At 44.8% G+C, this 27521-nt stretch overlaps 1 protein-coding gene across 13 annotated transcripts in view; it reads right to left on the bottom strand.

Moving 5' to 3' along the window:
* The window catches only part of TNIK (TRAF2 and NCK interacting kinase), a 395669-nt gene that overhangs the window by 91601 nt on the left and 276547 nt on the right, over window positions 1–27521 (bottom strand). For all 13 annotated transcript variants that reach the window (XR_009697107.1, XM_061168322.1, XM_061168319.1 and 10 more), the window contains 5 exons: window positions 24214–24268; window positions 21948–22026; window positions 15147–15322; window positions 9969–10035; window positions 4391–4595 (listed from right to left, as the gene is read on the bottom strand). Coding sequence is in view for 12 of the 13 variants with exons in the window: in XM_061168322.1 (XP_061024305.1) it covers window positions 4391–4595; window positions 9969–10035; window positions 15147–15322; window positions 21948–22026; window positions 24214–24268 (582 nt within the window). In the remaining variant the exon portion in view is untranslated. The remainder of the gene's footprint in view (window positions 1–4390; window positions 4596–9968; window positions 10036–15146; window positions 15323–21947; window positions 22027–24213; window positions 24269–27521) is intronic.

A 27521-nucleotide genomic window follows, 5' to 3' on the forward strand; every position in this document is an offset into this window, starting at 1 on the left:
GTGGTTCAGTTGTGTTAGATTCCTTGAGAACCCCTGGACTGTAGCCAACCAGGCTCCTCTGTCCATGCAATTTCCCAGGCAAAAATACTGGAGTGGGTGGCCATTTCCTACTCCAGGGGATTTTCCTGACCCAGGGATCGAAACTGTGTTTCTTGCAGAGGCAGGCAGGTTCTTTACCACTGTGTCACCTGGGAAGCCCAAGTGAGGTGTCTGAAGGGTCTTTATTTGGAAAAGGGAATGTATATTGCAGGATGCCAGCGCAAGGCCACCTGACTCACAATGAAGTGAAATTCACAAGCCTAACTACCAACTTTGGCTGCTTCTCTGTGACCATGTGGTAGGAGTTCCTACTCAGAATCAGAACCAGAAGTGGTCAACCAGGGCAGGGCAGCAGGCATGGATGTGATCCAGCAGGAGAGAAGTCCTGGCGGTAGGGACAGTCATTACTTAGGGGTTCAGAACGTACAGCCATCTGAGTATTTAGCATTTCCTTTTTTCTCTATTGAGCAATAGGGGTAAGATAAAGGATCAAAAGATAAAGGCGGTATAATCTCTTGATGCCTTGTGGTCATAAGCATTTCTGATTCTGCTAAGAAGCTGGGGCGCGCACACGTGGCTGCCCAGAGCAAAGTATCGCCGTGCATGCCTTCCGTGTCTGCAGGGACATAGAGGGTGTGGCCCCCCTGGATGCTGTGCCCCACTGAGTCTAAACTTTGCCTTGCATCCATTAGAGGCTCCAGAACATGCAGCAAAAGAACAGACACGAGGAGGCCTTGGCAGGAGCTCTGACTGGGAGACTGAGAGACGGAATCCAGTTTGAAGATGAGCACCTACTGGGCACAGCTTCTTTGACCCTGCTCAGAGATCCTTAAGTTCTCAGCGTACAAGACCACAGAAGCTGGGGCCAGGAGAAGACTATGGAAAAGCACACTGACCCTGGCTTGCCAAGGGAGAGGAAGGACAGACACAGTGACAGTGGCTGGGCTCTGGACTCCAATCCACTGGGATTGAAACCTGGTTTTGTCTCAAGCTGTGTGACCGTCAGCAAGTTGTTAACCTCTCTGAGACTCAGCTGCTTTATCTTTAGACAGGGGAATTACTGTGAAGATTAAATGAAACAACTCACTCAAGTACTGAACAGAGTCTCTGTCCTGTGGTTAAGTGCTTTATAATTGTTAGGAATTGTCATTCTAGCACCTTGATGAAAAGAAAAAAAAATATAATGTTAAATAAATCATAAATAGTATGAAAGGAAGAAAATCTAAAACAAAATAATATGATGCAGTCTCTGAAAAGACTTTGTGCCAACTGAGGATCTAGGTTCAAGGGCCGAGAGTTCTTGTGTAAAAATTTTTTAAAAAAGAAGAAAATCTATATGTGTGCGTGTGTACATACACATGTACACGTCTGCCTTCTTGACTATGTTAAATGTTTTATGGGATGACAATGGGGACTTTCTAAGTTAAATGGTAAATGCCTTTGTGCTCAGTTGTGTCTGATTCTTTGCAGCCCTATGGACTTAGACTGTCAGGCTCCTCTATCTTTGGAATTTTCCAGGCAAGAATACTGGAGTGGGTTGGCATTTTCTCCAGGGGATCTTCCCAACCCAGAGATCGAACCCATGTCTCTTGCATCTCCTGCATTGGCAAGCGGGTTTTATAACGGCAGCACCACCTGGGAAACCCAAATGCCTTTAGCCTGAGACTAAATGTGGCAAATTACAAAGTAAGGAACTCATCAGCCAGACAGGGTAAAGGCAAATGGTCAAGATTTTCAGAGCTTGATGCTCCAATGAGGTGAAGGTCTTGGGACATGCTCTTGGAAGGAATAAACCACAAGCCAGGGAAGAAGCAGGAAAGGCAGGATTGGGGAGCATTGCCTGGCTTAGGAGAAAGTTTCGATTAGAAGTTAGGAGGAGCAAGTCTTGGATCCAAACAGCAGAGACCCTTGGCCCTCGGGAGACTCAAGAGACTGAAGGAAATGGTGCACTGCTGGCCTGGACGCCCCCACAAGAGGCTGCAGCCTGCCTGGGTGGGCGGAAGGAGGTGATACAGAGGGATGACTGCGAGGACCTGTCTGAGAATTTCAGTGTGTGCCGGAGGTGATGCAGGCGCCTCCACTTCTCCACTTCAGACTTCACTTCTGAGAGCTGGTTAATTAACAGCCACACCTCCCTTTGCCCTGCCCAAGCTGTCTCCTTTGAAGGCATCCGCCCCTGAGCATGATAGCACCTCTGTCTAGGACAGTGTAGTTCTGAGAACAGAGAACGGTAGGTGACCTTCAAACCTCTCATGGGCTGAGTGTGCGTCATGCCGACAACATCCTAGACTTACTGAGATTGCAAAGAGCTTCATTTGTCTGCGGCTGCGTGCAGATGCTTACACGGTTCAGATGTGCAGATCACAGTTCACAGCTCTGATTACATATCTATGCCTGCTGCCTCAGGGCCTGCGTGGCTATGGGAAGCAGGGAGACCTGGGTGTGAATCCTGACTTTGTACTTCCTGGCTCTGCGACATGGGACCAATGACTTCTCCTTCTTGAACCTTAGTTTTTCCTTCGTTAAACGGAGATATGTGCTCCTTGCACAAGAGATCAAGATACATATAAACAGACGACAGCAGGCGATGAGATCCTGGGTTAAGCAAAGCATTTCACCCAGTGTTTGGCACACAGAAGTCATTCAATCACTGTAACTGTTGGGTGTTGCTGGTCTGCATATTAACACTCCAGGGACATAGTGAGGTTGATGGGATTTATTGCAAACCAGAACGGAGGCCCTCACTGATTTAAGCCAGGAAGGCCGGACCTGGATGTACCATTTAAAAAGCAATCTGCTCCCGGAGTCTGCAATTCACCATCCTCTGACTGCAGTGGCCACTTGACGGAGCAAGTGAATTGTAGTAAACTGTTAATAAGGAGCAAGATGGTGTTTGGGAGAACCATAAAATTACTCCCCCATTACTGCACACTCGGTGAGCCTTTCATCTGCCATCCAACTTCCCCAACAGCTATGGTCGCTCAGCTTCCTAATTGTTTAGAGACTTTGATTTACCTGGCACAGGAAGGAGGCCCTGGACCAAAGTTCTCGGAAGGAGGCTTTAATAAACATCTGTAAGACCACACGTGAGAGTTGGGCCAAGGATAAGCCATGCAGAAAAGCGTGGCTGGTGGTACAAGTTCACACCTGCTGCTGAAGGCAAGTCATGCCCACTAGCTACAGGACAGGAATGCTTCTCTAGAAAGAGAGAGTCATAGGGTGGGCAAGGCTTACCTTGCATTGAAGACCTATGTCAAGGTGTGTGTGGAAGGACGTGTGAAATGCCTTCTCCAGCATTCAGAACAGTAACTAAAGAGTAGCAGCAGGCAGGCCCTGCTTTTCCACACTTGACATTTCACTTCTCTGCCTCGTCTCAGTTCACTGTGTTCTAATTAACGCCTATATTCCAGCTCTTGATCACTGACTCATTCACTCATATATTAGCTCCTTCATTCCACAAATATTTAGGAGGCATCTAGTATGTAATGGCAGAGAAGGCAATGGCACCCCACTCCAGTACTCTTGCCTGGAAAATCCCATGGACGGAGGAGCCTGGTAGGCTGCACTCCATGGGGTCGCGAAGAGTCGGACACGACTGAAGTGACTTAGCAGTAGCAGCAGTATGTAATGGGCACTGTTTCAGACACTAATATCTAGATACATGGGGCTTCCCTGGTGGCTCAGATGGTAAGGAATCTGCCTGCAATGTGGGAGACCTGGGTTTGATCCTTGGGTTGGGAAGATCCACTGGAGCAGGGAATAGCAACCCACTCCAGTATTCTGGCCTGGAGAATCCCATGGACAGAGGAGCCTGGCAGGCTACAGTCCATGAGGTCGCGAAGAGGCAGATACAATTGAGTGACTAGGCACATACACATCTAGATACATAATATTGAGATACAGAGTGATAAAAGGGGGGGAAAAAAAAGAGATGCACAAAAGGGATAAAACATCCTGTCCACAAAGAGCTTACTCTCTAGTGGGGAGAGACAGACATATGACACATGAAGTACACAGGTGTGAAGGTGATTAAGAGATACCTAAGAAAAAAATGCAACAGGGAAGGGCGACAGGACACGACAGAGGGAGGGGCTGAGATTTTAAGTGGGGAAGTCAAGGAGGCCTCACTAAGAAGGTGACACCCGAGCAAGACTGGAAGGGGCTGAGCCCTTCACCTGTGTTGCTGATGTGACCGCACCAAGGCCACACCAGCCCCGCTGGTGACGCGCCCTTGGCCACCTCCTCCTCCGCGGATCAGGCGCGCGCGCCCCAGGCCGGCCACGGCCTCCGGAGGGAGACGGAGGGCCACGCGGACGCCAGGAGGGGCGCCCGGGGGCCGGGCCGCGCTCACCTCCTCCAGCCGCCGCCGCTGCTCCTTCTGCTCCTCAATGCGCTTCTGGCGCTCGGCCAGCAGCTGCCGCTTGTGCTCCTCGTTCTCGCGCTGCTGCTGCTCCAGCTGCTGCCGCCGCAGGGCCTCCGACCGCTCCTTGTTGGCCAGCTGGAGCCGCAGGAAGTCCCGCCGCAGCGTCGACTCCCCGGGCAGGTTGAGAATGGAGCTGCGGGCAGGAGAGAGAGACGGGTCAGGGGCCACTCTCGGGGCGGTCAGCGCTACCCTGGGGTCCCCGTGGGGAAGGAGAGCCAAGCACGGGCTCTCTGTGCCTCCATCAATCCCACTGCTCACCTCGGCAAAGAAACAGGGTCCAGGGAACTCACTCAAGTCCAGCCTCCCCTTCAGTGTGATTACTGCAGGCATAGGCTGTCTCCACCGCCACAGAGCTGCCCCGTTCCTGAGTTCATCACTTCTCTCCAGGACGGTCCACAGAGCTCCTCCCTCACCCTCTAATTTCTAAAAGCTTTCTTGAGAACCACAAGCCCTGAGTCCCAGACTGGTTTATTTTCACTTTTAAGAAAGAACTAGGCAAGAACTAAGCCAACAAATAAAAATGAATAATCAGAAGTGGTGAGGAAGCCTGCTCTACATAGATGGACACATCCTCAACCACTTAACCTCCTAGAACGCAAGCTACAGACTCCTTGGTTCTGCACAGTGGCCCAGCCAGGAGGGGAATGCTCCTACTTGTTCAAACAGACCTAGTCTTTTTAATATTTCTGGCAGCTTCCTCTTGAGATAAATCCATTAAACAATCACTGAATGCCTACTATGTGGCAGACACTGTAATAGGCTCTAGCGGATACAGCAGTAACTAAACATATTCTCTTCTTGTGGGAAGAGAGACAAATAATTAGACAAATTCTACAAACAACATCATTTCAGATATTACTAGGCTCTACAGAAGACAAAAAAGTGTAAGAGTTTTAAGAGGGACAGTGGTAGGGAGCTGGGGAGAGGATGAGGACTCTCTTTTAGATCAGGGAAGACCTCTCCTAGAAGGTGATGGTTGAGCTAAGCCCTAAACGTTGAACACAAAGAGGGAGGGGAAGACTCTTTCGGGCAGAAGGGAAAGCAAGTTTAGAGGCCTGTCATGGCAACAAGGGCGGCCTTTGTGGGGGACTGAACCCCAAGCTGTCTTCCCAGAGCAGAGTAAATGAAAGCAAGGGGGTACAAGAGGAGGGCAGAGACGGGGAGATAGGGTAAAGCAGGAGGCTGTAGATGCCATGTGTGGAACAGTTATCAGCAGGAAAGTAACAGGATCAGATTCACTTGGCTGCTCCGCAGATGCTATTCTGCCCGGTGCATGAGGGCAAGCAAGGCCACCCACCGGGCTGCTACTGCAGTGGCTCCAGGGTGGAGACTAATTGGGTGGGAGTGGTGGGGTCAGAGGCGGCGAGAAGCCTTTGGGGACACAGTTAGTAAAACCTGTTGATGGATCCTATGTGTGGAGTGAGGGATGACTTGCAGGTTTTTTCCTGGCATCTGGGCTGTGGTGGTGATGCAAATTGGGATGGGGAATGACAGGGGAAGAGTGGGTTTTGTGGCTGACAAGGGGATCATTCTGTCTTAGAGAGCGGGTAGCATGCTTTGTGAGATACCGCCATGTACGCGTGCAAGCTAAGTCACTTTAGCTGTGTCTGACTCTTTGCAATCCCATGAACTGTAGCCCGCCAGGCACCTCTGTCCATGGGATTCTCCAAGCAAGAATACTAGAGTGGACTTCTGTGCCCTCCTCCAAGGGATCTTCCTGACCCAGGGATCAAACCTGCGTCTAATCTTACGTCTCCTGCATTGGCAGGCAGGTTCTTTACCACTAGTGCTGCCTGGGGAGCCCAAGATACTGCCATAAAGTGACATAAAAAGGCTTGGTTCAACTGGAGGAATCAACCTACCTGACTTCAGGCTCTACTACAAAGCCACAGTCATCAAGACAGTATGGTACTGGCACAAAGACAGAAATATAGATCAATGGAACAGAATAGAAAGCCCAGAGATAAATCCACATACCTATGGACACCTTATCTTCGACAAAGGAGGCAAGAATATACAATGGAGAAAAGACAACCTCTTTACCAAGTGGTGCTGGGAAAACTGGTCAACCACTTGTAAAAGAATGAAACTAGAACACTTTCTAACACCATACACAAAAATAAACTCAAAATGGATTAAAGATCTAAATGTAAGACCAGAAACTATAAAACTCCTAGAGGAGAACATAGGCAAAACACTCTCTGATATAATTCACAGCAAGATCCTCTATGACCTACCTCCCAGAATATTGGAAATAGAAGCAAAAATAAGCAAATGGGACCTAATTAAACTTAAAAGCTTTTGCACAACAAAGGAAACTATAAGCAAGGTGAAAAGGCAGCCTTCAGAATGGGAGAAAATAATAGCAAATGAAGCAACGGACAAAGAATTAATCTCAAAAATATACAAGCAACTCCTGCAGCTCAATTCCAGAAAAATAAATGACCCAGTCAAAAAATGGGCCAAAGATCTAAACAGATATTTCTCCAAAGAAGACATACAGATGGCTAACAAACACATGAAAAGATGCTCAACATCACTCATTATCAGAGAAATGCAAATCAAAACCACAATGAGGTACCATTACACGCCAGTCAGAATGGCTGCTATCCAAAAGTCTACAAGCAATACATGCTGGAGAGAGTGTGGAGAAAAGGGAACCCTCTTACACTGTTGGTGGGAATGCAAACTAGTATAGCCACTCTGGAGAACAGTGTGGAGATTCCTTAAAAAACTGGAAACAGAACTGCCATATGACCCAGCAATCCTAGTTCTGGGCATACACACCGAGGAAACCAGATCTGAAAGAGACACGTGCAGCCCAATGTTCATCACAGCACTGTTTATAATAGCCAGGACATGGAAGCAACCTAGATGCCCATCAGCAGACGAATGGATAAGAAAGCTGTGGAACATATACACAATGGAATACTACTCAGCCATTAAAAAGAATACATTTGAATCAGTTCTAATGAGATGGATAAAACTGGAGCCCATTATACAGAGTGAAGTAAGCCAGAAAGATAAACACCAATACAGTATATTAATGCATATATATGGAATTTAGAAAGATGGTAATGATAACCCTATATGCAAGACAGAAAAAGAGACACAGATGTACAGAACAGACTTTTGGACTCCATGGGAGAAAGCGAGGGTAGGATGATCTGAGAAAACAGCATTGAAACAAATATACTATCAAGTGTGAAACAGATCGCCAGTCCAGGTTGGATGCATGAGACAAGTGCTCAGGGCTGGTGCACTGGGATGACCCGGAGGGATGGGATGGGGAGGGAGGTGGGAGGGGGGTTCAGGAAGGGGAACACATGTAAATCCATGGCTGATTCATGTCAATGTATGGCAAACACCACTACAATATTGTAAAGTAATTAGCCTCCAACTAATGAAAAAACAAACAAACAAAAAAGGCTTGGTTCATAGACAGCGCTTGGAGCCTACTAATAAGCCTCCTTTAAAACTCCAGCCTTTGTGCAGGACTCTAAACCAACCCAAAATGATGACCACATGCTCTGTGCAAAGGGGAAAGGGATTCGGGAACCCAGCCTCCTGTGCACATGAGGACCATCTATTAATATTACCTCAAGTTGAATCAATGTCAGATGATCTGAGCTGTATTACCGACCCAATCACTACCTCCACGTGCGGCCTGGCTGCCAGCGTTGGGCTGTTACCTCATTTCCATAATGAAATCAACACTGTCCCTTTTTACTTCTTGGGATTTCATGAAAATTAATTAGATGTGCCCATAAACCAGGACTTGAAAGATAATCTTCAATATCATATATAGACATGTTACAATTACAGAAGACTTAAGGGACATTTAGGTCACCCACTAAGTGACTTCTAACACACGATACAGCAAGTATTAGTTAAGTCAAGGGTCCCAGCTCCATGGAGAGTGATCAGAAGTGCTAAAGTGTCTGTCTGAGCGAGCTTTGGAAAAACAGTGTGCAACTTCTCTGAAAGCAGGACATTGGGCCCTTTGCTTTATAAGAATGTTCCTTTTCCATATCACTACTTGGCAGTCATCATCTTTAGGCAGCTAAACTGGGGGCAGCCAACATGTTAAGTACCCAGATGGAAGGAAAGAATTCTCCTTTAGTCTTTGACCTTGAAGATTCCCATAGCAGGCGAAGAGAGAAAAACTGTCGGCTCTGTAAGTTCAGTCCTGTTCTCTTCCAGTTCAGTTCAGTTCATTCAGTCGTGTCCGACTCTTTGTGACCCCATGAACCGCAGCACCCCAGGCCTCCCTGTCTATCACCAACTCCCGGAGCCCACCCAAACCCATGCCCACTGAGTCGGTGATGCCATCCAACCATCTCACCCTCTATCATCCCCTTCTCCTCTCGCCCTCAATCTTTCCCAGCATCAGGGTCTTTTCAAATGAATCAGCTCTTCGCATCAGGTGGCCAAAGTATTGGAGTTTCAGCTTCAACATCAGTCCTTCCATTGAACACCCAGGACTGATCTCCTTTAGGATGGACTGGTTGGATCTCCTCTTCCAGTAGTTTTAGCAATAATCCACCTTGGTTAGGTCCAAGTTAGCTCAGAAAAGGGATGCACTAGCTCACTGCAGCAGCAGTGGCTGAGTTGGACCCTTTGCTGGTTCTGAAGCTCTGCCTCAGTCATACAGAATCTGTTCCTTATTGAGTACTGGGCCCCATCCTTGGATAGCTAGAGGGTGGAGACCTCTATATACCCCGGCGACCCTACTGCTTTGTTCACTTCCCCAACAGATTTCACTTCACATGAACAGTGCATCCACCCTGGTGTGCATGGCCATGCTCTTTGATTCACCAAACTGCCATCAGCTGAATTCTCTCACAAAAAGAGAAATCCTGGTGGTGTGAGCACACTAGCATTAATTGTTTATAAACACAGACTAGGAAAAAGTCAGAATCAAAGTCAAGTGAAATTTAAAACATAGGGATGATGGTAATAAAGCAGCAATTGATTCTGGGAACTAACATATGACAGCAGGAATGGGCATGGGAGTTCTATTTAGGGTTCACCTCGAGAATGTAATTTGACTTCCTGGAAGCTGTTTCCTCTTGGATTAGGCTGTGGTGAAAATACCACGGCATGTGATGAGGACAGTGGCCGCCTAAACGTCTCAAAGGTATGAAGTAATAGACTGAATAACTCAAGTCTAAAAAACACCACTTAGGTCTCCAGAAAGCTGCCGTTTGCAGTACTGTTAGCCTATTACCCAGATAACTGCCTCCTCCCCATTCTACAATTCTATATATACGAGGAAACAAGGAAATAAATCTTGGAAGACAAGATAAAGAATATGCTGGTTTTCATGTTCTCATACAGCCTGCCTAGGGAAAATTTCCCAAATTAATGAGTACATGCATGGGCAATAAATTAGATAAGACCACCCTGCTAGATTCTTAAAAATGAACCTATAAATCAAAAGGATGTGAATTTCACACAAGCACAATTCACAACGTGAAATGAGAGGAGGCTCTTGTTTGCCTACCTGGGCTCTCCGGAGTCATTCTCCTCTTCTTCTTCCTCACTCCCGCTGTACTCATACTCCGTCTCGTCTAAAGAGAGACCCACGGAAGGTCAGTGCACAAAAGGCGCTGCAGCTCAGGAAAGCCCACCCTCCATTTTCTGCACAAGTAAACCGAGGCCCTGAGGGCTGTCGTAAATGCTGACCTGGGGCAGGCTCCAGGGCTCCTGACTCGTGGTCCAACAATACCCACCAGCTGGATTCAAGCGCATGGAATTAACATCTGAGACTGCCCCAGCCAACTCTAGGCTTTCTCCTTAAAGCCCAGCATTCACAGGCAAGTGAAGACAAGAAGCTGAACCAAAACTTCTCAGTTCCTGTTGACTTCCATTATAGAAGCACCTAACCCAATCCGGCAGAGAAGGCAATGGCATCCCACTCCAGCACTCTTGCCTGGAAAATCCCATGGACGGAGAAGCCTGGTGGGCTGCAGTCCATGGGGTCTCGAAGAGTCAGACACAATTGAGCAACTTCACTTTCACTTTTCACTTTCATGCATTGAAGAAGGAAATGGAAACCCACTCCAGTGTTCTTGCCAGGAGAATCCCAGGGACGGGGGAGCCTGGTGGGCTGCCGTCTATGGGGCCGCACAGAGTCGGATACGACTGAAGCGACTTAGCAGCTGCAGCAGCAGCAACCCAATCCGGGCCACTGCTAACTTACTGACAGTAATAATCATTTTTTTTAAAGTAGAAATTTTATTATAATTTACCTGGACTCACAAATTGCCTTTTGATATCTCAAGAACAGAAAGAAACTTTTGATAGCATGTGTGACTAAAAACATAGGGTTAAATGTGTTTTTATTGACCCACTAGGGACATTTGTTTAATTCACAAATATGTTAAGCAAGTTAACATGCAATAGTGAATAAGACTGAGTCTCTGCTTTGGAGGAGATTAGAATCTGGTGGTCAAGATGGACAGATAAATAATCAGAGTCACCATGATTATGAAGAAAAAGAACTAATTTTTATTGGGTATCACCCATGCTAATCACTATGCTAGATTACTTATGTTCTCTCATCTACTTCTCATAACGATCCTTTAACACCATACCCATTTTGCAAGCAAAGGTACTGAGATTATAAGCAGCTAAGTAATATGACTAATAAATCTGAGATTTGGATTTAGGTATTAGCGGAAAAAGCAGCTAAGTCCATGGGTCAAAATGGGGAAGGAACAGCCAGGTCTTTGGGGAGGAAATAGGCTGGATCTTGGAAGGTCAGTAGCCCCTTTACAGGCAGATGGAAGCTGAAAGTGGCTGGAAAAGGAGCATCTAAGCAGCATAACTACATGAGTGAGGCTGACAGTACTACAGGGCATGAATGTTCAGGAAACATTGGTTTCTGGGTGTTTGGTGTGAGAAAGCAGATGGAGTGAGAAAGGCCAGCAGGTCTGATGTGACTTGCTGATCTTTAACATGCTGAGGCTTTTCTGTGGGCAGTGGGGAGCCTTACGGAGGAGCTTTTCATTTTAAGCAAGGGAGGTTGTCACAGGGCTATCATCTGTTGATCGCTGTGGGTTAGTAATTACAACTTTGAAGACACTTGTGTCCCTGATAAGCAACTGAAACTGCAATTTGCTTATGTTACCACCAGGAGGCAGCAGTCACATGATAAGAACTATGGAATTTGATCACAAACACACTTTGCTTTCCATCCTACTCCATAAGTGATGACAAAAGGAAGTCATAGTATGATGACTTCAAGTGTATTTTTAAAAATCATATAAAAATTAGCTTTACATGTTTAGATATGTATGAAGCTTTCAGGTCACTTTTTAAAAAATATTATTCCACCAAAATGTAAAGACCCTTCATAAAGTATGTCAAAGTTCCACATTGAAAGTTTAATATTCCAAACTTTCCTGAAACAAAGCAACAGAGCATTCAAAGTAAACTGCAGAAATTTTATATATTAAAGTAAATTAAAGCAAGAAACAGAAGTACACAATTAATCTAATTATTTCTCTTCAATAGGGTGAAACTTCTGTCAGATTCCTCACCTGTAATACTTCATCAGAATCCAGCATGATTGCTTTTGCACTGCTGTCTTAAATTAGCATGTCTCAACATATCTTGAGGAAAAAATAGTATCAGGTTGTGTGTGCATGCTAAGTTGCTTCAGTCATGTCCCACTCTGCGACCCTATGAACCCTAGCCTACCAGGCTCCTCTGTCCATGGGATTCTCCAGGCAAGAATACTGGAGTGTGTTGCTCCACCCTCCTCCAGGGGATCTTCCCAACCCAGGGACAGAACCATCTCTTGCAGCTCCTGCACTGCAGGCAGATTCTTTACCCCTGAGCCACCAGGAAAGCCCAAGTATCAGGTTAAGAAATCACAAACAATGCACATTAAAATTTTTTATTCTTCCCAAAACTGGTCTTAGAGCTACTAAGAGAATGAAAAAGTACTAGAAGGAGCAAATTAAGTCACTTATCAAATCAAGCAACTGGAAGGAAGTCTCATTTGGGCAATACTCTTTCTTGGGGAGCACAGAAAAAGGCTGTTGGTATCTCTTAAGCCTAAATAGAATTAAGTTCCTTAACTCACCATGCAATTCTTGAATATGCCTACTACCAGGAATCTTACTCTTCTACTCTGCAGAGAAGGAACACATTAAAAATAGTTTGCTTTCACAGGATGGTGAGTTCTGAGTCCCAGTCCAGAGTCTGTGCTCCCAAAATGTGCAAATAACTCAAGGAACATGCTTTATCCATTCTTAGAGTTCAGAGGCAAAGAGGTCACAAGATCTCAGAAAGTAACCCTAAATACTACTGCAAAGTTATGTCAGTAAAGAATTTTCTAAATAAGCATTTGCTGTTTAGTCGCTCAACTGTGTCCAACTCTGCGACCCCATGGACTGCAGCATGCCAGGCTTCCCTGTCCTTTACTATCTCTCAGAGTTTGTTCAAACTCATGTCCATTGAGTCAATGATGCCATCCAACCATCTCAATCTCTGCCACCCCTTCTCCTACTGCCCTCAATCTCTCCCAGTATTAGGGTCTTTTCCAATGAATCAGCTCTTCGCATAGCTTATATTTATTGAGTACATCTACGTGCCAGAAGTTGTAGTAAGCATTTTACATGCATTATCTCATTTAATCTTTGCAAAAATGCCAGACAATAGTAATTATTATTATACCCCCATTCCTATTTTAAAGATGAGAAAAGAGGGGTGGAGTTCACATAACTAAGGGGTAGAAGTAGAATTTGAACTCAGAATTTGAGTGTGAAAACAAGAGTCTAAGTACTTAACCTAATCTACATGTATAGGAGAATAAATTTTCTTATTAGGAAAGCTGGCCTTTAATGAGCTGCATGTCTGACACACTGATCTAAACTATTCCCTTTAAAATTCTGACTTCATGGAGTGGCCCAAGACCACTACTAATAAGTGGCAGTTGAAAAATCAGCCCTGGCACTTTTTAACCTCGACTCATCTATTTCTCTCTACGCCTAGTTTGTGCATCTTGCACTGCCCTCCCAGCTCCTTGGGTTCTCATTGACATATCATCCCTCTCCACCCACTAAGAGCTGGAGATAGGTCTCCTTTTTGGCTTAGCCTCAAAATCTCCTGCTCCTGAGTCTAACCTGATCACATGTTCTCCTGAGTCACGAAGGCTGACTGCAAAGAAGGAACTTTCCTTGAAATGTTCATTGAGGATTTCTCCTTGTCCCCTTAGCCTTTGCTGATCTTACCTCTGCCCCGTCCTGACTCTTTACACTGCTCACCGCCCACCCCTAGGACCCTGCTCATACTTTGCCATGTGACAGATATTAGCTGTAGAGACAAAGAAGAGAAATTCAAATACAGCTGTGAACTTTCAAAGATGCGAACATGCATGCCAGCTCCAGTATGCCATCAGTTGTACTGTACCACTGTACTTTTCAAGGTACTGTACTGTCAGATTAAAAATGTTTTCCTTCTTTTTTGTGCTTGCTTTTTTAATGTACATATTATTTGTGTGGAAAATTATTATGGACCTATTACAGTACAGTACTACACAGTGGATTGTGGTGGTTGGGTACCCAGGCTCACTTTGTGGGACTTATGAACAAGTCAGACCTTTAGGGAGAGGCTCTCAGAACAGAACTCGTTTGTAAGTAGGGGACTTACTACCAAAGGAGGGCGCCCTCTGTTCTTCGCTGCCCACCACCCTCCTCGGCTCCCTCTGGATCATGAAGAGCAGGGGAGAAAGGTGGAGAGGACAGAAGTGCAGACAAGCGCATCGCCATGGACCTCCCCACCCAGGCTCAGCGCTCACTTCATCAGGCCGGAACTTCCACCTCACTGTCAGCCCCACCAGCTTCCCCTTCCTGCCACCACCAGGGAGCTCTCACCCCATCTCTTCTCCGTATTCTCCCCCTTTCGTTCCCATTCTCAACCTTCCCTACTGCCCTACCCAACCAAGTCATAAAACCTGCCCTAGACCAGGTGAGTTCACCTCGGTCAAGATGCTAGTTAAGGAATTCCAAGTCTCTATTCAAACAACTTGCAGGCAGTCCCAGGACCCCAAGTTGGACTCATGCCTATTCCAGTAATGCAGTGAAAAGACAGGGTGGGACAACAGATAGAGCCCTAAGAAAACAGAGTTTTTGAATCTGTAAAACAAAGGGGAAAATGCAATGTTCTGTATAGTAGCCTGGCAACCTTTTTAAAATTCCTGTGACTACAATAAAATTCCTTCTGACTTCCAAACACCTAAATTAAAAATGAGCCTCAGAGCACAAAAACTTAAATGGTGAAGAGTGCCAGTACTGAAAAAAATGTCAATTAGATGGGTTTTTTTTTTTTTTAAGGTTGCCTGTCTTCTGTAGATTTTGCCTTTGAAACGTGAATATTCATTTGAATTAAGAAAATCACTTGTCGTATTAAACCACTTCATCGTATCACTCAACATGACTTTTTGTTCACTGCCTGGAAAACGTAATATTTCTTGCAGTTCTGTTCTTTCATGAAAGATTTCATTCCAGCAGCCTGCCCCTAGTGATGCCCACAGGCTGTGATCTCTGAGGCAGTCCTCACGCTAAAGAACAATGCAGGCTATCTGAAACCCCCACGGTCCCTCCAAACACACCAAGGGCCCATGACACTTGGTCTTTTGTTTCCCTTGCTGAAATAAAAGTGTGCATCTCACCTTTCTCTCCTCGCTTCTTCTTTGTTCTATCGATATGGTCCTTGAGCTGAATGCGGACCTGTCGTTCATTAGGTTGGTCTCGTATAAATGGATGCTTCATCAGTTGTTCTGTTGCTGGTCGCTGGCTGTGGTTCTTTACCAAGCAGCTCTCAATAAATGACTGGAATTTTTTTGACCTGACAAACAGAAGAGATGAACCCATGGACAAAAGGACAATCCAAATAAAAGGAAACTTACATTTTTCTGAAATACTAGGACAACAACAAAAACAACAAAATAGGTCCAATCAGCTACATAGGGATCAACCAGTCACAGAGTACATCTAGCTCTTTATAAAGCACAATGGGGTTCAAAGACATCCTTGCCACCAACACACAACTCAGGCGGTGTATGGCAGTTATATCACGAAGGCATTTTTGCACAGTTTATATGTCAGATCACACCAAAGACCGACAGGCATCAGTGAAGAGAAAGACCCCGATAAAAATCATTCCTGGAAGGTCTGTTGGAATGAGGGAACCAGAGCTGGGCCTTAAAGAATTAGGATAAAAAAAAAAAATCACTCTTGGGAAAGGACAGTTCAAGGAGGTAGGAATCAGTGAAAAACTAAAGCTGAGATTGAGCATACTATATGTCAGGGGACACTGAGGTGAGCTGTCTAAGTAAGGCAGGAAATGCAAGCTGGAAAAAGTAACACTAGGGTTGGATAGGTAAAGGGGACAATTTGTAGAAATGAACAAGATTCTCACATAGTAAAATGAAATTTTAGGCAAAATTTTTTTAACCGGCAATTTCAGAATCACTTTTGGACTTTGCTTTTCAGTGAGCAAGAACAGGATGTATGTGAATGTCTGCTATCGACCCATGGACTTGGAAACTTAACTTCAAGAGACTAAGTTCATACCCAGAAGAAATTTATCTCCTTCTAGAGAGGCACCATCTCCTCAGATGAACCCTGAGCCAGGGACGCACAGGGGCAAGGGAGAGCCAGTGAGAGATAGCCGCGACTAGGGCACAAGTCCACAGCGTGCTAGAAATTAATGATGACTTGAGCTATGATTCACGAGTTGGGCATGCCTGTTCCAGCTGAACGTTCCAAGAAACTGTCCAGCATCATAAGTAATTAAGCTCACGATTCTATAGCATGCCTTTCCGAGGTGCCCCACTGTCAGCAAGGCACATCACTCTCGGAGACCTTGGGGGAGCCCTGCACACCCTCCTCACTCTTCTCACCTTGATCAGGAATGAGCCATTCTATGCTCTCTGTCGCCCTCCTGTGGATCACTGGGGAGTTACAGAAGCAAATCTCCGAAGTAAAGCTTTCCCAAGTTTCTCAGCAGGTCCTATTGTATAACCTTCTAGGCTGAAAGGTGTCCTCATCACACAGAACATAATGGTGAGTGTGTTCTTCAAAGCTCAGGTGTCAGCGGGCACTGTGCCATTCTCCACTTCTGCCCAAGTCAAAGCAATTTTTCACCTTACTCCAAGTTTAAAATACTGAATTACTGGTATTTTTTCCCTCCTTAACATTCTAGGTGATGTTCAAGCTTTTAAATTATTTAACATAGAAGTAAAAGTCACCTGAGGGTCAGCTCAAGATGAATCAGGGTTGGCAAAACTAAGGATTAGACGGAGTAACCACAGGGTGGACATTCTAAGTATCTCTCTCTAAGTCCTTCAGCCCGTACCCCTGCCTCCTGGACCCCGGAAATTCTCCCCAGAGCTGGGATGTGCCTGAGCCATTTTTGTATCATGAACACACTATATATTGGACAAACAAATGGATGCATAAATGGTTATCAGGTAAATATTCCACCCAAGAGCTGTAGTGTGGGTGCCTTCAAATCTGGGCTTGTGAGAGACAGACAGGAGGCTTAGAGAGAAGGTATTATTTCATACACTTTCTTTCTATCCATCAGATTAATTTGTGGAGGCACTAATGTGATAGCACCTAAGGAGGGACTTTGCAAAAAAAAAACAAAAACAACCCATAATGAAACAATGGACTGTGTTAAGCAATAAACTGAAGAGAATAAGGTTAACCTTCATAAAGAAATGGACACACTCCAGGCTGTACACTTCTAGGTAAGAAAATCAGTATTAGAAAGATGACAACAAAATCAAATAAAGACAGAAAGCTATTAAATATTCACAAGAATGCAAATAGAAGTTCTCTTTTTTCTGTTAGAAAACATGGAAGAAAGAGTTTGTTCTTTATAAAGTGCTCGACTGTTCATTAGGGGATGATAAATAAAAGAAATCACACCTAATTTAAAAAGAGAGCTAGACTTAATAGACTGTACATTCCCTTCCCCGATCCTGACACCTCACAAAAGCCAGAGACATCTCCCGGATGGGAGTGTGTTCAGGGAGTTTAATGGAAATAGCTATAGCAGTCTTTTTTCCAGTATGTCTCCTGGTGGGAAGGAATCTCATGATATACTCCAGAGAATATCTTTGGGCCCAGAGGATGAGCCAAGACGTGCGAAATTACAAAGCTGGCAGTTTACCCCATGTCCTGCAAACGGTTCTGCTTGAAGAGAAAATAATGCTTACTTACAACAAATCTTCAAAGATGCACTGTCTCCATGTAAGTTAGTGTGACCAAAGAATCAACATGCTTAATCACACATTTAATTAAAAATAAAAAAACTTCACCTACATTAAGTATCACCTGACTCTTTGCAGAGAGGCCTAGTGGGTTTAAAGCACATTTCTATACCTTTATTGTCTTAGTCTTAGTTGCCTATAATTCAGTTCTGTCACTTTTTTAAAAAGCCTGAGATTAGCAATACTAATTTCCCAAGGTTTGGCGTGGAGAGATAAAAGACAGTGATTGGTGCTTACAGTCTGAGACACCAGTTCTTCTAATACCAGTGTCTCTTTAAAATTTCCACTTGCCTTAGAACTATCCTTTTTCACTACTTCAGGTTCTATCATTTACTAACTGTGTGATTTGGGGCATATTACTTAATTTTTCTGTATCTCAGTTTCCCTGGCTGCAAATGGGGATACTGCTAGCTCTTATCTCAAAAGACTGCTGTGATAAATAAATGAGTTACTTCATGTAAAATCTTAGAACTGTGCCTGTGACATCACAAATGCTATGATGATTATTATTATTAATACTTTGACTATTGATGACAATGTCCCACCATCTCTGACCATCACCAGGCTTAAAGGACAGACAGTAGGATCTGCCTTGAGGGCTAAGAGTGGAATTGTGATAGTGTTTTTCCCAACTCATGTTGAACTGAATAGTATAGAATTCCTTAACAGAATTACTTTATGTATATTAGTATTAGATGCATTAGCAGCAAGAGTGAGCAGGATTGTTATCTCCAAGAAGACTACAAAAAATGCTGATTTTAAAAGACTCTAGTAATTTTTGTTTTGATTTTATTAAAGTCCAAAGTCACATTACTACTAATAAATTTAGCCTATTTGAAGTATTTTCTGATATTTTCTATTATCATTATTTCATTGAGAGCTCCCTGCACCCCTAAAAAAGCACTATTATTTCTAAAACAACAGTGCCAGAAGACTCAGCAGGAATCAGAACTGTAGTTTCATAAAATAAGAGAAATGGCTGGAAGCTCTGGAGTAAAAGCAGCAGGCTGGGGTTCCAGGCTGCTGTGAGCCTGGGACTCAGGATAAGACACAACTTCATTGGGCCTCCAGTCTCCATCTGGAGCATGAGTGGTTTAAACCAGGAATCTTATCCCTCTTCCCAGAGATAAGCAGTTACGACCTCTCCAATGAGCTCAGCTGAACACTGCTTTGCCTGTGTGGAATCTTCACATTTAAAGGGCATGCGAAGAGGACAAGACTGACCACCTTTTATAGGAGCAAAGTCATCCCCATCCTTCTTCAGAGGCCCCAGCCTTGGGCAAGGACCATAACCCACCTAAGCCTCAGACTCTCACCCATAATATGAGGACACACAACATCTGGCCAGCAGGGTCGTGGCTAAGAAAATAAAGGTTATTAGGGGACTATATGAAACCATGCGTGAGACTTTTGAAAACTATAAAGCACTATAGAATTTAAAGAATCCTGAATTCAGTAAAATCAAGTTTTTATATATATCTTAAATTTATATATATTTTAAATACACACACACACAAATATGTTGCTGAGACTACAACATACATATGCCTTGTATGCCTTGTACGTTGTGGATTCAGTCAATTCCTTGGAAATGATCCTCAGCTGAATGCTTATAATGGAGAGTTCATGGCTGTCTCTGCCACAATGGTGCCCCCTTTGGTCATATGTTGGAATATACACTGGGAATAGTGTATTTCATCTGATAACTCATTAAAGTATAGAATAGGTAGATACAAAAGAACATTTTAGAGGTTTTTTTTTTGTTTTGTTTTGGTGGGTGATAAGGGGAAAAAGGAAAAGAAAAATAGAAATATTTTATTTCCTCCCACACCCTAACCTATTTGAAATCACTCTGAACCTGGTCGTTCAATACAAGTACTCTGAAGTGCCTAAATATTTTCATTTAAAAACTGGAATTCTAGCGTAGAGAAATTCGAGCCCCACCAAGTATCCTGTGGCTGGGGGCTGCATGGCCATCTTTATAACGGCTGGGTTCTGACTGAGAAAGTGTATTTTACCAGGTCTTTTGTTTCCTCCACTGGCTCTCAAACAGCCACGTCATTTTCCCGTCCACTACCTGGCATGTGGCACCCCTTCTCCTAGCTGGCTCTCATTCTGAGCCACGCAAGGGCGTGCAAGGAGGCTGGTGAGATGAAGGCAGCCTGGACTGATCCAGCTCCCTGCAGCATTATAAGATTAGCTCTCATCGCCAAAGTTCTGAAGCAGAGAAGTCAGCCTATATTTCCCCTCAAGTCTGTACTTCTCAGGCAAGGTCAATGCAGGGTGGCTCCTGTTGGAACAAGGTCATCGAACTAGGAAACTGTAGCATGGGGGCTGGTCAGTCCTGGGGGCCAGATGGGTCACACAGAAGGGCACTGCAGAGCAGAGGTAAGAAGAAGACAGGACCAGTGTGGTAACCAAGGGATTCCAGCTTCTGGGCCAGAAGAGGCGGTGATGGGGGCAGAAGCATAAGGGCTCAGCCTAAAAGGGAGCAGGAATGCTTGGGCAGGGCAGGGTGGCTGCACCTTTGTGGGAATAAAAGGCCAGAAATCTCCATGGACCACCAGTTTTTTTTTAAAAGTTGGCAATGAACACAAATATTTCTGAACTGCAATGCATGGCCACACCACGCTGGGCAAACAGCACAGGTACGGAGGGTCAGTTTGTCCTCTGTGGTGGAGCTAGGAGCACCTGTCCAGTATCAGTGAAGGCAGAGGAGGCAGGGAGGGGACAGGGTGGGTGAAGCCCACCGGACGCAGCAGCCCCTTCCAACCTTCCTGGGAGGCGTGGCATGAAGGACAAACAGAAAGCTCGCAGAGAGCTTCACAGTGTCCCTGATGTTTCCAAGGATCTTCCAGAACTAAGCCAGCCCCTTTCTGGGAGCCTGTTCTACGGAGAAGGGAGGAAGCAGAGCCTCTGGGCACCTGTGGATCATGTGCTGTGTGGTACCCAATGGAAAGCTGTTGCTGGGGAGAGAGTGATGTCTCACACCACGGCGACCCTCCGGAGAGAGGAGGAGGGATGCTCTGCCTCCTTGTTACCAATAGCAACCCTCACTCTCTCCCCATGCAGCCCTTGGCAACTAACTCTGAGGCTGTCATCTATTCCGGCTGTTTCTTTCCCCTCTCTCTGTGTAGTATGCCTTTCTCTTGTTCTGCCAGGGTCACTATGTCATTCCTGGATAATGGTATTAAATAAGACTGCTTTTGTATAGTGGAGGGGGAAACTGTGGGTGGGTGTGTGAGAAACGTGAGGACCTGATCATGAAGCGATATGAGGAAAGGCAGAAGGGTCTTGTCCCTTCATGCTCAAAACTGCCTAGAAGGTATCTAGAAAAGGATAGGTGGTCTTAAGTGGTCCAGGATTTGGTCCCATGGCAAAGGGAATCAGAATTGAGAACGTATCAAGGAAGATACACCATTATCCACAAGGGGAAGGGAAAAAGCAATGAATTTTTCCTCCAGAATAAGATACAAAGACTCTGGTGTACATGCACAAAAAAGCCAAAAGTTAAAATCCTGGTCTAATCTGTAGAATTCTGTTTACAAACTCCAGTCAATCAGACACTACCAATATAATTTTTACCATACTCTTCATCATCCATGCAAGTATTCACTTAGTATTTTTCTTTAAGTCACTTTTTCTGTGAATCAGTTCATTAAATGGAAAGGTTAGATCACTGCCACAAAGAAGCAGCCAGTATCACCCGTCATAAAGAGCAAGCAATAGCAAAAACAAAAATTATAAATGTTCATGCACAGAGCATGAAATCACCTCACATAGTACCAAGTGTGTATATACATTTAGGGAATTAATGCCTTAAGGAACAGAAGAAAAGTCAGCCAATCTAATGGGCTGACTCTAAACTACCACCCGTTCTGATGAGATGTTCTGCACTGCTGGGAAAGATATTATTCTGAGTGATAAATCAAAGTGTTTCCATGTTACTTCTTGGGTTCCGCTACCCACTTTAGCTAATATCTCCTCCTAATGAATAAGGACTTACTGTGCAAATAGCAGGTCCTTAATATGTACTTTAAGATGAATAACAGCATACAGAAAATCACTCAACAAGTCTTAGTACATATTCAACTAATGCTGTTAGCAGGATCTAAAGATCTGAGCTCATTCCAAACAGAAATGCAGAAACTCTTGACATTAGATCTGCAAAACACTGAAGACCAAACTCACCACTTCTTAGACTTCAGCCGAGGCGCTGGGTTCCGGGGGATGAGGAAGAGAGCTCTCATGGGGTGCATGTCACACAGGGCTGCAAGAGACCAAAACAAGGGCCAGCTCAGGTCAGGGGCCAAACACGGGCCACGCCCGTCCTTTCTGTGCCGATAATGCTGCCAAACGGCTTCCTGAGTCCAGGCATTACCAGTGAGCAGAGTCAGGAGATCATAAAGTTTCCCTCTGGTGAGCGTTAAATGAGACGGATTACAGGAGTCTCATAAAGTCTAACACCTTTCAACTAGAGATTGTTAACGTGTCTACTTGCACTTCATTTTTAAGGAAAACAAGTCAAAGGCTCAACAACCTTTGCTTTGCTAAAAATAATCATCTAAGACTCCAAGTTAAACAACACTCAGGTAACAACTACAATGGAGACAGTAAGTTATTTTTAATTAGTAAAATCCCAAATAACCCATGGTACATCTCTTATACACTGAAGGCTTCCCCAAATGCAGTGTTATCTATTAATACATGGGTTTTTGGAGTATAAAGCATTAGACCAAAACACCGTTCTCTCTGTATTGATAAATACCTTGAATGGCTTTCAGGCTTTTCATGATGGGTTTTGTTTGTTTGGTTTTGTTCAATGGCCCCAGGAAGACCAGAGGATTAAGGCAAAGAAGTCTGGTAGAAGACTCATAAAAATATCTCACATTGTAAAGACGATATTATCATTTATAGTAAAAACACTCACATTCTATTCAATCAGAATATTTCACTAGTTCACTCTTCAAACATCTGGGAATATCTTTTCTGCCTAGAATAAGAACACATTCTCCCCCAAAGCTAAAGGATTCTGCTGGGAGAAAGCTTATTTTTAGCTCCCTCCTACTACTCACTAGGGGCTTCTCAGGTGGCTCAGTGGCAAAGAATCCACCTGCTAAGGAAAGAGATGCAGGAAACACTAGCTCGATCCCTGGGTTGGGAAGATCCCTGGATGAGGAAATGGCAACCCACTCCAGTATTCTTGCCTGGGGCATCCCATGGACAGAGGAGCCTGGCAGGGCTCCATGGGCTCCCAAAGAGTCGGACATGACTGAGCACACAGGCAGTAACTGCTCATTAAGCATGATGATATAGTTTCAAGACTGCCAAGATTATCTTTCTGATTCATAAATGCCTACCAGCATTGTTGATAAGGGACATGTGGTCAACAAACGCTCCAGTCATGCTACAGGTGAATTCTACTAATTCTGGAGTGAGAAGTAAGAAAACCACGATAACTTGAGGGTAAAAAGTCATATGAGCACAATGACCCATCATACTAATGTGGGGCCTGTTTTGGTCCAGGTCTTCCAAAAAGCAAGACATTAAGGTGATATTAAACATGAGAAAATATCACTGGAGGAAATTCCTGCCTGAAAGGAAGGAGTGAAGGAGCCAGGGAAGGCTGGGAGAGTTGTCAGATTGCTGTGAAGTCTGATGGCAGTGAAGGTGAGAGGGAGAAAAAGTAGGTGGAAGGGTGCTAGGCTGTCCTGCAGTCTAAGGAAATCAAGGAGGGAAACTGAGGCATGAAAGCTGCCCTCCAAGGAGCCCCTGTCTTCCAGGAAATGGTCTGCCTTATATCCCTGCCACGCTCGGTCACGGGAGGGGAGTGGCCCTTGGGAGGGGCCATCATGGCAGCCATCCCTGGTCAGTTACACTTCCTGAATGGAGTCTCGGAGGCACATGCTCGTGATGACCCTACATCTGGGGAGGGTCTTGGTTGGCCCAATGCTCCAGATTCCCAGGAACTGGAGAGGTTCTTCGGGCAGCCAGAGCCCTGCCCACTCTGTCTCAAATAAGCAGGGAAATCTAACAACCTAACCATTAGTATTTTAATAGGAATGAGAGCAACCGAGTGCAAGTGTTCCCATAACCCATGCCTGAAAGTCAGTTTTGAATTTCTGAAATGTTGGTGTTTACGCTCTTTGTGGTTTGGTCTCAGTTTGACTACAGCTGAAGAGCAGTTGGAGAACAGACCATGCACTGAGTATATAAGACAGACAAGACTTCTCAGAATCTGCTCTCCTCTCCTTTCTGGTCTCCCCTCATAAATACAAATCCTCATGCCACTGTGAAATGAATGGACTCCTGGTTGATCTGGATGACTCTGCTTTCTCAGTATGCCAGCTTGAGTCCACGCAGGGCTCGGTGTAGCAGAAGTAAAGCTGCTGGCAAGGAAGCATCCGCACCTGCAGGGCAGGCCAGCAACAGATTTCACCCAGAGGAAGGTACTTACGGGGAGCACCTTCTGCCATCTCGATAGCGGTGATTCCCAGAGACCACAAGTCACTCTGAAAAACAAGGAAGGCGCAGAAGCATGGGTAAACGCAGTCAATAAAGGATCACTGAGCTAAACCAGGTAACTGCTTCAGAACTGCCGATGGGAGAGCTGTCCAGCCATCTCTTTTCAAACCGACTGCGCTTCAATCAAAAACAGCCTTGTTTGCGCCTCGCTGATAATACCTTTCATGGTGCCTGACACATGGTGAGTTTTCCATACATGTACGAAAAACAAACAGGAGGTTTCAAACATTGATTCATCACTAAAACTTCCCTACTGATTGAACCACAAGAAACTGCTGCTGTTTGACTGTTTTTAATACCTTCACTGAAATAAAACTGTCAAGTAATTAATGCACATACTCAAAGTGTACCAATTGAAAGGGTTTGGTGTTCAAGGACACCTGTGAAACCATCAGCACAGCAAAGCAGCAAACACATTCATCTCCCCAAAAGGTCTCATTGTCCCTTTGTGGTCTCCATTTCCTGCCCTTCTGTCTCCTACCCCAGTTCCTGTTCCAAGGCATCCACTGATCTGCTTTTTGTTACTGTGGATTAGTTGGTATCTTCTAAAGTTTTGTATAAAATGAAATCTGGTTTCTTTCACTTAACATGATGTACTTAAGGTCCATCCACGTTGCCTTGCGTATTAGGACTTCAGCCCTTCTTACCGCCGAGTAGTGCTCCATTGTACCAACACAGATGTTACAATATGTTTATTCATTCACTTGTTGATGGACATTTGAGTTGTTTCCAGTCAAGGCCATGAAAAATAAAGCTGCTACAAATACTCACTTGCAAGCCTTTGTATGGATGTATGCTCTTGTTTCTTTTAAGTAAAGACCTAAGAGTGGAATGGCTGGACCATATAGTAGATGCTAGATCATACAGTATTTATAGTCATTTGTTTTTAACCTACAAAAAAGCCCAGCAATTCATATCATTTAACCAAACAAGATGAGGATGGGGAAGCTTTTGTTTAGTGTTGTCTACTGCTGTATCTCTGGAGAAGGAAATGGAAATCCACTCCAGTATTCTTACCTGGAAAATCCCATGGATGGAGGAGCCCGGTGGGCTACAGTCCATGGGGTCACAAAGACTGTGACACTACTGAGCGACTTCACTTCACTTCACTTCACTGCTGTATCTCAGTGCTTAGAATAGAGCTGGCCACCGTACTGGGTGCTCGATATATTTGTTAAATGAATGAACAATATTACCATATATTTTTATCCGGTAAGTAGACACGTATATAAAATAGAAACCCTATACCCTTATTATCTTTCTTATTGTCAGATTAACTTTCATGCTCTTATCAGAATTTTCTGGGCTAACGCCTCCACCTCAACCTATGCAATCTTGAGCAATATGCTTCTCCCCTACTCTGTGCCCATCGCTCAACTGTTTCTAAATAGCACATAGAAGGGAAGCATATCAAGAGAAGGGAAAACCAAGTCAGGAAATGCCAAAAAGACTGCTAAGAAAACACACGTACACTTGGTTCAGTGGTTCACAATCCTGATGAAGACTCTCACACTCCCTTTCTTTTTAAATATATGTTGCATTTTGTACATCATTCCAAATTCTCACCTGTAACCTCACAAGATTTCAGAGATCATAGTTAAGTTCCCTTGCTATTCCCACCAAGCAAATGTCAAAGTCACACGCCAAAGAGATACAACTGGAAGAGAACTATGAACTCTTCCCTGAACCATTCCCTACAACTAAACTTCTCAATATCCCATGGGCGACACCCAGGCCTGTTCCGTATTTGAACTGAGGCCCACACAACCTGGACAGGGCTTTCAAGGGGATCTAGACTCTACCTTAGAGCAGGTGGCTGGGGGCACATCCTAACCCCGCACTAGGACCAAGCAGGGATTCTTTAATTCACAAGCCCATCAACCCGTCCACACAAATGTTACAAGTTCTCAGTCCATTTGGGGATAACAATGCACCTGCACAAAACCACTAGCCACAGGTTCCAAGAACATCTCTGTATAGAACATCACTTTATCATCCTTTCTTTGTTCCATTTCAAGGTATATTCAAATGTGTCACTGAACACACACACACACACACAGACAAGAGCGGCACAGCCTGGCAAGTGGCTAAATCTTCCCGCAGGCTGCTGGTCTTGCTCACTGAGGTTCTTTTTGGAGCTAATGGGGAAAGCGCAGCCCACCCATCGCAGGCTGGCTCAAGAGAAGTAACTGTAAAGATGAACACACGGCTCTCTTGTACCGGAACATGATGGTTCACTGACGCAGACAATCACTGGGGAACATGATGAAAACCCTGACTCGCTTACTGCATGGGAGGCATTCAACAGAAAACAGAAAAAACAGTCTGGAGATGGTGGATGGACTGGGCTGTTCTGATAAGACTCCAGGCCTCAGCGGTTCTTCTACCACCTAGCCAGCATCTTGGGAAAGCGAGTGTTTGTGCAGTGTGAACCGAGATGCAAATACGAAGGCGGTGGCTGGGCTCTCTGTCCCCACCTGCCATAGCAAAGTCAAATTAAATGGCTTTCAAGTCTAGGAAGCTTGAACTGGTTTGAAAGCCAACACAGCTGAAAGGAAGTGATGGAACTGGGATGAGAAAAGTTCCAGGTTAGTCTTCAGACAGGCAAAGAAGATGCTCAGAAAACTCATGCAAACTCCTACCTTAGGGTTTTTGCTCCAGATATTCCCTCTGCCTGTAGCACTGAACCTAATCAATTATGTGTGGACTGACTCTCTCCCCTCCACGAAAGTCTTTGCTCAGATGCTCTGCTCTTAGTGAGGACCATCCAACCTTTCTCCCAGCATGGCCAGACTCCTCCCCCTTTCCCACTTCTGTTCCCCAGAGAACTGATCACCTTCTGACAACTGTGTAATTGATTCACCACTAATTTATTAGGTTTTTTGTTCACTGTTTGTGTCCCCTGCCCCACAACACACACACTTGGATCATAAAGTCCACAAGGGCAGGGAATCTTTGCTTTGTTGACTGGTACATAGTATTAGGACAGTGTCTGGCACATAGTAGGCACTTCATAAATACTTGTTGAGTGAATAGACACAGGAGAGAAAGGAGCAAAACCTAAGGGTCTTAAGGCTAGACCCTCTGTAGAAGGATGGTTTTGTTTGTTTGTTTTTGTTCACACAACATGTGGGATCTTAGTTCCTCAACCAGGGATGGAACCTCTGCCCTCTGCAGTGGGAATGCAGAGTCTCAACCACTGGATCTCCAGGAAAGTCCCTTAGACCTTTTGTAGATCAT

This window comes from Dama dama, chromosome 19 (genome assembly GCF_033118175.1).
Source record: "Dama dama isolate Ldn47 chromosome 19, ASM3311817v1, whole genome shotgun sequence".
Classification (NCBI taxonomy): Eukaryota; Metazoa; Chordata; class Mammalia; order Artiodactyla; family Cervidae; genus Dama; species Dama dama.